The sequence below is a fragment of the Clarias gariepinus genome, chromosome 21 (genome assembly GCF_024256425.1).
Source record: "Clarias gariepinus isolate MV-2021 ecotype Netherlands chromosome 21, CGAR_prim_01v2, whole genome shotgun sequence".
Taxonomy (NCBI): Eukaryota; Metazoa; Chordata; class Actinopteri; order Siluriformes; family Clariidae; genus Clarias; species Clarias gariepinus.
The window spans coordinates 23705421-23718097 of record NC_071120.1 but is presented as its reverse complement, the minus strand read 5'-3'; the positions used below and the strand labels follow the sequence as shown (position 1 = coordinate 23718097).

The 12677-nt window shown below is 37.4% G+C and overlaps 1 protein-coding gene across 4 annotated transcripts in view; it reads left to right on the top strand.

Annotated features, from left to right (window-relative positions):
• Window positions 1-7118: 7118 nt before the first annotated feature.
• Window positions 7119-12677, top strand: part of LOC128509627 (metal transporter CNNM4) — a 41250-nt gene continuing 35691 nt past the window's right edge. For all 4 annotated transcript variants that reach the window (XM_053481435.1, XM_053481434.1, XM_053481436.1 and 1 more), the window contains exon 1: window positions 7119-8518. In XM_053481435.1, the coding sequence (XP_053337410.1) occupies window positions 7120-8518 (1399 nt within the window). In that variant the 5' untranslated portion in view covers window position 7119. The remainder of the gene's footprint in view (window positions 8519-12677) is intronic.

The following is a 12677-nucleotide window of genomic DNA, read 5'->3' as shown; positions in this document are numbered from 1 at the left end:
TAAGACCCTAAAGCTGAGAGATGACAACACTACCTAGTGGACCACCATACCACGCAGGCTTGGAAATTATAATTTAAAACAAGTAAATTGGTTGTAGTTCTGCAATTAATAAAATTTTAGGAACGTCAACATATGTTGAAGCATAAAGTGACTATAGATTTAAAAAAAAAAAGATTATTATTAAACCAATATAGAAAGCAGAGAAGGCAGCTCGGTGACATAGTGGTTAGCGTTGTTGCCTTGCACCTCCAGGGTCTGGGGTCGAGTACCGCCTTAGGTCTGATATTTGCATTTTCTCCCCGTGCTTGGTGGGTTTCCCCTGGGTACTCTGGTTTCCTCCACACTCAAAAGACATGCAGATTAAGCTAAGTGGGGTTCCCGAACTGCCCATTGTGTGTGAGTGTGCGTGTATGTGAGTTTGCCCTGCGATAGATTGGGACCCCATCCAGGGCGTACCCTGCCTCTAAGTCTTCTGGGATAGGCTCCTGGCCCCCCGCGACCCTGTATACAGGATATAGACGATGAGTAAGTGAGTGAGAGCAGACACTAATTCACATGGATTCAGAGAAAGCTTTATAATGATTGACAATCATGACTTTTTAAGTATGGCCAGATCATTTTATCATTTTAGAGCTTAACCTGATTCATTCATTACTAATCCATGACTCAAGTCATTTCATTTCAAACCTCTAAAAACATCCCAAATACTCATTTCATGCACATTTCATTAATAGGGATTTTCAATAGGGAATTAGTTTAATACAATTTTATTGAAGCTTGACTTATACCGTAAGCGCCTATACAGTGTATATGTAGTAGAGTGCAAAAGTTTGCATAACCTTATGACAAAATGGAGACAAGGGAATGCTAATTATAATGATTATGTATTTAGCCAGCTCGGTTTTAAAGACTCCTTTATTAACACAAGAAAAAATATCGTATTAAAAGCAAATCTAGTATAAACATTATGTATGTATGTAATTGTATGTATTTTCATTTAAAAATTTGTTCCTTAGATTTTACCGCGCTGTTTTATGATTGTGACGTTTTATTTGACATTTTGGACTTGAAAAAAATAAAAGGTTCGTTTTTCTTTTTCGTGGAGGATTCAAACTGTTGCACTCAGCTGTTGTTTAGGAAAAATCTTATATTTGCAAACCTAATACGTACAATTAATTTATTGCACTGTTTTCTGTATTAAAGTGTTCTAATTGTCAATAAAATTATTTGTAGAAGACATGTTAATTTGATTGGTCCTTGTCATTACCTGTACATAATGAGAACTCTTATTTTTAAATGGGTTTTATTAGTATTGTTTCAAAGGATCAAGTTCTTCAGTAATGGGACCAGTGATGTTAGATCAGTGCCTTTTTGTCTGTTAAATTGACATCTATATGTGTCTGTATGTGTTGTATTGTTGTTCACTCATTAAATGCTTTAATTGTGATAGAATAATTGGCTGATTAAACTACTATGTCCTTTACAGCAGTGTGTGACTCGGTGCTTCACGTTTCTTTCACAGACAGGTTAAAGTCACAGTATAAAGCAGTTGAGCCGACCGATTGTTTAGACGGCACTTTGTTAAAGAGTGAGTCGACATATGTCTGTCATTGGAGATGGTGATGAGAAGACATGAGGATAATGACAATGATGAAGATGAAAATGGTTGATCTCAAAATATGTTTGTGCTTAAGAGAGTGACTTTTGAGCTAACTTGCTTGAGAAAACCTTGATGATAACAACAATAACAATAATAATAATAATATGAAAAAGAAGTAGATGATGATGAAAAAATATTGGTCATAGAATAATTTTGTACCAACTTAAGACATTGTCTTGGTAAAAAATAAAGATGGTGATGATAACACAAAGCAAAACAAAAAAAGGAAAAAAGAGGGAGGATGGCAAAGAAAGAAATTAAATTAGAAAACAATTGAGCCCTAAAACAAAAGTTTAATGACAAACAATGCATAGATAGATAGATAGATAGATAGATAGATAGATAGATAGATAGAAACAAATATTAAATAGCAGTCGTCATACATAAAAAATATTTTTAATGTGATAACGCCTAAGATAAATTTAAATAAATGAGCAGTTGGCGCCCTCTGGCGGACATTCTTCTAACTACATGAGGAGTTTCATTATCCTGAGCTACCACTAGAGGGAGCCTTATATACTGTGTGTGTGTGTGTGTTAAGAGATATAAGCATGCAACTGCTAGTGACCCTCTGTCGTTATCCACGTGGTTTACTGGCTAATGAATTTTTCTTCCTTTGAAAATGGCAGACCCTCGGGCTTAGGTCACTGAGAAGAAAATATATTTGTTTTTTTTCTTACTTGCTGTCATGCAAATTATAAGTCTTTTCAGTTGTAAACTTTTTTTTCATAATAATAAGGCTACATCAAAATGCACTTTTTTATTTTTCATTTTATTATTCAAGTAGGATTGTCTAATTTTATTTACACAATTAAAATAGAAAACCTATTCATTTATATGGAGGATTTTAAAATATTATTATTTAGGAGAGTAGAGCAAACTGTGGTTTGGCTAAAGCTAAAGCCGAGGTTGGTGTTTCATGTTTAAAGTGGTTTATATCATTTTTAATATTGAGTTGTATGTTTCCATCTGTGGAAGAGAAGTGGGAACAACAATAACATTATTATTATTATCATTATTATTATTATTAGTAGTAGTAGTAGTAGTATTAATACTACTACTAATAATAATAAGATGATGATGATTTTTTTATTTAGACTTTATTGAGACTTGGTAAAAAATATAGATAATGTAATGATTATAACAAGAAGAAGAAAAAGAAGAAGAAGATGATAATGATGATGATAATAAATTAGTAAATAATTTAGTGACAACTTGCTTCAGACATTGACTTGGTAAAAAAAATTTAGATAGTTACAAATGCCAAAAAGACGAAAAAAAGAAAAGGTGAAGGAGGACAAAAAATCTCATTGAGCCAAAAGGAATAGCTTTGTTCCAAGATAGATAAATAGATAGATAGATAGTAGTCTTCATTCATTTAAAAATCAGATTAACGTTTTTAGTGTGTGATTAAAAGCCTAAAATTAAAATAAATAGATGATCAGTTGGCGCCCTCTGGCGGACATCTATCTAACTACATATAAAGTTTTACCAAGAATGACCACTAGGGGCAGCCAATATTTTTTGATGAGCCGAGATCATTTAAGTACCTCATACAGCATGCTGTGTTAAAAAGAGAACGTAATAAACACCCGAACATCTATCAAATACGTTATAAATTATATTATAAGCATGTAAAGGGTATTTTAATGACCTGTGGACTGAGACCAAAAAGGGACGTAAGGGACATTTTGTGTGAAATTGAACTATGTATATCAAGCTCTTTCTACTTCCTAAAGGACATTTGTGAATTCTTAAAAAAAATAGTGCTATAAAAATAATAATAAAAAAAAAACCCCAAAAGACTGTAAACTGAACACACTGAACTAACTGGTGGTGAAAGCATTGAGAAATGTATTGTAAGTAAAGCCTGTGGATAGAATATGAGTCAAAATGGCTGACACCACATGTGGGTCAGTCAACCACCAAGAAAATACTTTTCTTTTTAAAACAGCTGAAGACTTGTTTTTAAGAATATTTCAAGATAGAGAAGAGCTTGATAATGCTGATAGAAAAGGTGACCTGAGTCGATATCACTATAAAAATGTTAAAAGTTTGAGATTTTCCATTTAACTAAGTGAGTGAGTGAAACATTAGGCTGTTAGAAATGCAAGTTGTTTAAGCTTAAAAAAGATTTTATAAATAAACTATGTATGGACAATATACAGTATGAGCAAATCACTAAACATGTCCACACTGTCATTAACAAATTCAAAGTAGAGTACATACATTTTCATACCATATTGTGTATGTGTGAAAATGTGGCTTAATCTATATGCACATGTCCACTATGTCATGGAAAGATTGGACCATAGACCATGACAGCATGGACATTTTTTTTTTTTGCTAAAGTGAGCATTTAATGAGCACATGGTGGCTGAGTACAGTTTAACACAAATTATAAAATTCTGAAATGTTTCTATCCTTATTATCATTTCACTACGACCATGTGAACATGTTAAACCACAAAGACAATATTAAACTACAAACGCAATATGATGAAAATTAGCATGCGTAATATATGCGTGTAAAATAATATACTTAGAATTAGTTGAGAACAATAAGAACATATGAAACATTTCATTTTGTGTCATATTACCACTAATTGCACTCACTGAATTTAGCATAGCTTTCAAGATGCTGCTTTTGAACTGTTTTATAAACCACTGGGACACTGTGTTGGGTTTTAACACCATATCAGAGATCGTGAACAGCGTCTATACACAAACCCCTGTGTATGAGAAGGAGCAAACTAATATTGTGGACATCCTGTTCGTGAAGGACCAGGCCTTCATGGATCCAGCCGACTGCATGACTCTAAAGACTATCAACATGTTGAAAAGTGCATGAGTGCAGCGGAAGCATTGGCCGGGTCACATCTTTGGCATGTGCTTGGAGAGGAGCGATAAGCCGGCATTGACCGTATTAGTCAACGTATTAGTCAACATGACTTTCACCATCCTTCTGGATGATCTTATAGGTTCAGGGCTTGGAGCTGTTGTCGCTTTCACCATCGGCATTGTCATAATCGGTAAGATTGTCCCTCAGGGGCTCTGTTTTTACCACGGCCTGCCAGTTGGTGTCAACACAATACTCCTCACCAAATTTCTCATGCTGCATACCTTCCTGCTCTCGTACCCCATCAGCAAACTCCTGGACTGCGTTTTGAGTCAGTACCATGTACAAAGAGGAGAAGCTTGTAAAGATGTAGAGATGTTAAAGATCACTGAGCCATATAATATTAATTTCCAGTATACCTTAAAAGCAAAAGTTATAAAAAAAAAGAATAATAATTCATGTACCTGGATGAAATGTCAGACACAAAGACTGTTTTTTCTGTTGTTATAAATACAACAAAAATTTCCCACATACAGAAAGCGAAATCATTTTTGATCATTTCTGGAAAATGGGGATGTGACACTGTGAGAAAATGAAACATTCTGTTGACAATAAGTCATTTATTGTTCTGTAGCTTATTTTCAGATGGTAATGGCTAAATGTTTTAAGTAGTTGCTAATTAGTCTTATTAGACTAACCACTTAGGCTAATTAAATTCAGCTTTATTTATATAGCACTTTTTACAATGGTCATTGGCGCAAAACAGCTTTTCCAAAATGAAAAAGAAAATTAGGGAAACAAGTTTAAAATGTGGGAGGAAATAGATAGATAGATAGATAGACAAACAGACAGACAGATAGATAGAGTACTTTATTAACTCCGACGGGAAATTATATCTTTACTGCTGCCAGTTTACAAATTATACAAGAAGTAAGAAAAAGCAAAAATTGCAATTAGAAAAGGATAAAGTTAGACATACAAATGAACAAAAGCCTAAGATACTTTGTTTACAATTTATGGTGCGTTAATGAGGTAAAATGTTATAAAATAATATAAATATACCTTTTCTATTTACACATACATAAAACTGTATATACAGACGGGAACTAAACTGTACACAAGGTCCACCAACAAGTTGTTATATAGTAATAAAATTGTAAATAGTATAAAATGAGAATTAAATAAATGAAAGGACATGACCAAAGTGCAATAAAGACAGAGTGTATAAAAGCCTATTTATAGTGATGTCAAAAAAGGACATCTTTCTCCTGACCCTGTTGTTACAGAGTTATTGTAAAGTTTAATTGCAGTTGGCAGAAAATTATTCCTGTCAGTGTTCTTTGAGCTGAAGCATTCTCTTACTGAAAATGCTCCGGCTGTTTAGCCAGTAGATTGTGTGTGTGTGGATGTGGGGTGTTCGCCTTCTCTCCACTACCAACTCCAAACACTTCAAGGGACTGACCAAAATTGAAATGTATAAATCAAATATGTTCAAATCAGAATGGTCAGATTGTCTCCGAAAAGCAAGCCAAGGGTGTCGGTGACAAGGAAAAACTACCTGAGATGGCAAAGGGAAGAAACCTTGAGAGGAACCAGAGCCAACAGGGAACCCATCCTCATTTGGGTGATAATGGATAACAGGAATTGATTTGCAGTCAAACTGTGTTAGGCGGCTGGAAGTTTAATATAACAAAAGATATTTAAGTTGATAAATAATAAATGATAATAATATGTTATTAGTTAGCACAGAATAATTGAATTAATTATAGGTTTTAATATTATAACCTATATTTTTTATATGTTATCTGGTTTAGTGGTTGAAATGTTTATAGAATTTTGTAACATTCATTGAAATGTAATGAATGACTTAGTCGATTACCGCCTGCTTTCCTCCCACAGTCCAAAGACATGCAGGTTAGACTAATTGGCGTTCCCAAATTGCCTGTAGTGTGTGAATGTGACTGTTGACCGTGGGTCCTACCATGGTTGTAAAATGGAATAAAATACACTGGACACCATTGGCCTTCCTACTTGTAAAGTTGGTCCCTAGGTGGATGGATAGTGAAACTATTAGGTATCATATTTAATATAATCAGAATGGAATGCTATTAAATCTCAAGTCATATATGTAATTCTTTGCTTATATTGTCATCAGATATGTCCATGGATTATTTTGAAAAATGAAATGAAATGATGGTGCCAAAAACTGCGAATGTAACTTTTAATTAAAGTTATAATATAATAAAATATTGTTCATTAAAGTATACTTCCATCTATGTGTTTATGGAGTTTTATTATTAACGATTGAAATTACTGTACAAAATCAGGTAATTTTGTCATGTTGCTTAAACGGCGACTTACGCCCCCTTCTGGTGGTCCTCCCCCATGGTTATAATACAATATAATATACCGTATAGAAAATAAAAGGTTCCAGTCTACCTTAAAAGCAGTGCAACCCCCTCCAGTCAACCTTAAACAATATAACGCCGAAGGGAGGCTCGTCCTGCGCTAAGAGATGACGTGTCGAACGTTGATTGGTGATATGTTAATCGGGGAGGCGGGCGTGGCGAAATGAGTAGGTGACGTCAGGCGTGAGCTCTCGGAGAGAGCGCATAACAAACATGGCGACACGATGGTGCGGAGGAAAAGGGATCACGCTGACTTTTATTCTGCTGCTGTGGCCCGGAGAGTGCGCGAACGCGGCGGAAGCGGCGGCCGAGGCCGGAAGCGAGAGCCGCATCCTCGGCGTGCGCTTGGAGAGAAGCGACAAGCCGGCGGCGACCACCGATGACGGGATCATCCAGGTGACGGAGGAGAGCAACATCTCGCTCAGGCTGTACGGTCTGCGCATCGGCAATGACACTTGGTCGCAGGTGAAGTTCGTGGAGGTCGGGGACGACAGCGAGCACTCTCAGAGCGGTGAGAGATTTAACAGGACTTGCACTGATTTCACCAAAGACATCATTATTCTAAGTGGCGTGAACGTGTCCCGCCAGGGGACCTCGGGGGTCCTGAGTGTAAAGATCAAGCTGCTGAGGAAAAGTGAGGCGCAGAGGGATTACGCGCTGTGCATCAGGAACGACCAGGATGCCAGGTGGTACCTTCTGGGAGACAACGATGGTAGGATACGTGTGGTGGAGGAGAAAAAGTCCATGCTTCCACTGTGGCTTCAGGTCATCCTGATCTGCTTCCTCCTGGTGCTGTCTGGCATGTTTAGCGGTCTCAACCTGGGGCTGATGGCTCTGGATCCCATGGAGCTCCGGATCGTTCAGAGCTGCGGCACGGACAAGGAGAAAAAGTACGCCAGGAAGATCGAACCCATCCGAAGAGAAGGGAACTACCTGTTGTGCTCGCTCCTTCTCGGGAACGTGTTGGTCAACACGACTCTGACCATCCTCCTGGACGATCTCATAGGTTCAGGGCTCGGGGCCGTCGTTGCTTCCACCATCGGCATCGTCATATTCGGTGAGATCGTCCCACAGGCGCTGTGTTCTCGCCACGGCCTGGCAGTCGGCGCCAACACCATCCTGGTCACCAAATTCTTCATGCTGGTCACCTTCCCGCTCTCGTACCCCGTCAGCAAACTCCTGGACTGCGTTTTGGGTCAGGAGATCGGCACCGTGTACAACCGGGAGAAGCTTGTAGAGATGCTGAAGGTCACTGAGCCGTATAACGACCTGGTCAAAGAGGAGCTGAATATGATCCAGGGTGCTTTGGAGCTCAGGACTAAAACAGTCGAGGATGTCATGACGCCGCTTTCGAACTGTTTCATGATTCACAGCGACGCCGTGTTGGACTTCAACACCATGTCGGAGATCATGGAGAGCGGCTACACGCGCATCCCTGTGTACGAGGAGGAGCGCACTAACATAGTGGACATCCTGTTTGTGAAGGACCTGGCCTTCGTGGATCCAGACGACTGCACGACCCTGAAGACCATCACCAAGTTTTATAACCACCCCGTCCACTTCGTGTTCCACGACACCAAGCTGGATTCCATGCTGGAGGAATTTAAGAAAGGTGTGTTTCGGATGCGTTCGTTCATTTTGTGCGATATTTAGACTCACTCATGCTTTTCAGGGTGTGCTTAGGAGAATCACAGGTAGGTGACTGTTCATGTTACTCGCTTCGTCTATAAAAGCTCTTAAACGTATTCGGGTCATTCTCCAAAAATGGAGGAAGGTGAGGTGCCGGCACTGATACTAGTTTTGCTGATACTAATATTAATTAAATTAACACGAAAGACACAATATTTTGTATATTTTCAATAAATATAGTATGTACTTTCAATCATGAAACACATTTTCTTAGTTTATTGGCCAAATTCACGATGTCATATCACTTTGATTATACATGGAATTGCAACCAAATAATTTTCATCTAAAGATTTTTTTTCCCCGAAATAAATCACAATAACATAAATCTCTTTATAAAATAAATAAACACTAAAACCATAAAACAATAATTGATATTTATATCCTATTATAAATTATTATCAGTCCCACCAAACTATGTCATTGGTGTTACTGTTACACAAAATAAGGGTTTTAATTTTGAAATACATTTGATCATTTGAAGTTCTTGCGTCAGGGGTCACTAGATGAAGAGCCCTGGACAAATGCAAAAGGCTTTGCAGATGTCTCTCTTCATTTGTGTAAAATTTACGCAAAGGTCCGTCATTAGCGTTACTCATTTTATACCTAATACTAAACTGTTAAAAAAACAAACAAACTCCATTTTAATAATTAATTGCTTTTGACATACCTGTAAACAAATGGAAACCATCTTATAAATACTTAAGATCTTCCTTTAAATTGTCATTGGTTTTATCATCATTGGTGTGTTACAAGGAGGAGAAATAACCCTAGTGACAATGTCAGTCCCTGTATACATGAGCCATATCATGATCTATGCAAAAATCACATACATTCATGTTTGATTCATTCTTTATTCTTTTCATTTGTACATTTCCTGAGGTATGGCAAAAATTTAATGCAGGTGAAAAGCAAAGATTGTGCAGGCAGAGGAGAGACACAGACCCTGCACGTAGGACAAGGTACTTGGCAGAACGCCATAAGAGTTATCTAAATGATGTCCTGTCCAAAAAAAGGAAACGAGTAGGAGATAGGAGTGAGAGGGAAGCAAGGCACAGACAAAGGATGAGAACAGAGCAGCCAGGTCTGAGTCGGACCCCGAGTCTACGCCAGAAAGATCTCATGGACCTGGAACGTGATTAAACAAATTAACAAAGGGAATTTAATTGGAATATATACGTTGTGTATTTATTCTTTTTTAAAAATATGCTGTTTGAAATTATGTTGAGAAAATTGACGAATTTAAACCCAATTACTTGCTCGTATAAGCATTTAAACTGTTTAGATTATATAACATCAATGACAAAACCACAGCAAACGGATTCTTTAATTAAATGTTTCAAAATCCTTAAAGCTTTACTTTTTATGCATTCATCCTTTAACTTCCCTGTCCCACAACATCCCCAAACTGTCCGCTACAAACAAAGTTTGTTCCTTTTTTCCATTTTTTCTTCTTCTGCATAGTCATGCATAGCTCAGTAAAGAAGGAAATCTCTTAAGCCTGAGGTTTATAGTCAGTATATTTTGGCTATAAGTGTACATACCACTTTATAATTATAATTTTTTTTAGTAGTATTAGGAACACCTGTACACATGCTTATTTATGCCGATATCCAAGTACCTAATTATACAGGCAGCTGAAAACTGGAAAAAAAAATGGCCTGGTCTCTTTTTGTTCTTGTCTCCCGCTGGTCCGTTTGGGTGAGCCTGTGCTCATTGTAGTCTCAGATTCCTGACCTTCAATGCCAGGAGAGGAACCCAATATGCTCCATCAGCTGTTAGGCCAGACACCTAAGTGTTTTGTTTCAATGGTTTGTCTGTTTTATTCTAAGATGGCTTTTTTTTTGTGCTCACCATGGTTGTAAAGAGTGTTTATTTAAGTTGTCATAGCTTCCTATCAGCTCAAACACGTCTGGTCATTAGGGATGAGAATCCGAAACAATGATAGGAATGATACCTTACATGATACCGATACAATATTGCACACAGTGGACCTTTCAGTCCACACACAACTTGCATGGGTTTTACGCCAGGTTCCCGTACCTACGGTACACAACTCTCCCACTTTACCCGGGCTTGGGAACCGGCACTGCATCTAGTGTTTTCATACTGGTTTAAGTGTGTGTAATGCGTGGGTTTATGATTAATTTCTTCACAGAGTTTGGAGAAAAAGCCAAACCGGAGACTGGCCATAAAAATGCGTTTATGGAAGCTTGGCCACTCGGAAGCTTCTGCGCTCAAATCAGAGCAGATTGTATGTTACTTTTAGAGAATTTTGTCTTAGGGATTTCTTTTCTACTCTTTATTAACTCAAGCAAAAACATTATTATTTTTTTTGTCACAAGATAGGGTAACTACCGTATGCATGATGGGCCTTTTTTAAAATATTGATTTTTGCTTTAGTGCATTAGCAACTCTCCATGTGTTCTTACATTAGGATAACGCATGGTAGCTTATATAATCACTTAAAAGGGATACACTCTGCAAAAATGAACTTTTTAGTAATTTTTAGACCGTGTTTGTACAAACAAAAAAATTTTGATGAGAGTGATGGGAACTCGCAGGATTTGGACTAAACAGCTGTGTGTCCATAAAAAAACTTTGTTAGTAAGAGCATAAAGATTAGATTGTGGAACAGTGGAAAAGGGTCATGTGATCTGATGGGTACAGGTTTACCCTATTCCCGAGTGATGGGCGTGTCGGGGTAAGAAGGGAAGAGCATGAAGCGATCATGCATAGTGTCCACTGTACAAGCCTAGGGGAATTTGATTTCCTTCCTAATGTGACCTCATATAAGAAGATCCCCTTCTCTAGCTTGTTTATTAGCTCTGTAGTTCTCTGAAAAGGGGCGTGGCTCAAGAATAGCTTATTTTCATGGACACAGCAGGTTTGGAATAGAAGAGAAATAAAATGGGTTTAAATTATTAAAAGATGTATTGGCTGAGAGTGTTTCAGCAGGAGCATTAAAACACTTTGGGCACTTGTGAATTCTAGATTAACTTGTTAAAGATAAAATAAAATGATGGGACCTTTTTGGTCCAAAACCAAAAGAAAGGTAAAATTTTTTTTTGCTAGCTTTTGTCTTTCCGTGTGTAGTCAATACTAGAAAATGACTTAAAAATTAAAAAATCTTTTTTTTTTTTTTGCTAGGGAAGTAAAATTAGATTGAGTTCTGAAGCACCAAAGCAAAGAGGAACTGATACGGCAGTGAAAAAGGGTTTTTGTGTGTGTGTCTAGTGTGTTTCAGGAATCCAAACATTCTTAGACTTGGTAGTGTTTGAGATTTTTTTTGGGCCCGGAGGTCACTGGTGAAAACTAAACGTGGGTTTAAGCTTAACTTAATTAAGCTCAGGACCTGGATTTCTGATTTCTTTAAAGCTGCTTTGAGACCATGTATTTTTTAAAATATGATGTCTAAATGAAAGTAAAGCATTCACACCTGCTTTCGTCAAGCCGAGCTTCATTTAAATCTTGGTGGAGGTGTTTAATGATAATAATAATATTGATAATAATAATAATAATAAAATCAGCACTTCTATTGCTGTCAGCTCCTGTAACGATTCCCCTTGACTTTGCAGTAATCTGTGAATGAATAAATGTAATGTATTAATTATTATATCATCATCATCATTATTGTTATTATCAATCATGCTGAAATAGAAGTTGTGTGAAGTGATGCAGAAATGCAGGAGCTTTGCGGTGGCCGAGCTGAATGTTCTTGTTGTTCCTCTCCTAGGCGACGGTTCATTCGCTCGTGTCAGGTCCTCAGGTCCTGTTTGTGGCTCAGACTCGCAGTCCTGGGAAAAACTCGTTTGAGCATTTTCAATATTTACCCCGAGACTGTTGGTGTAACTGCAATCTTTGTCTCATATTCTCATCAGGTTGTGTTTTGTTTTCTAGGACAGAATGTCTGTGTGGCTTAAAAATCGCTTCATTGACGTTTTTTTTCTTTCTTCTTCTTTAATTCGCCTCTATGTCTCACTTTGCTTCCTTTATGCAAGAGCGCACCTTTTTCTCCTTGGCAATTGGCCAAGTAATGTGCAGTGACGAGCGAAATCGAAACGTTTCCAAACACTTACAGCAGC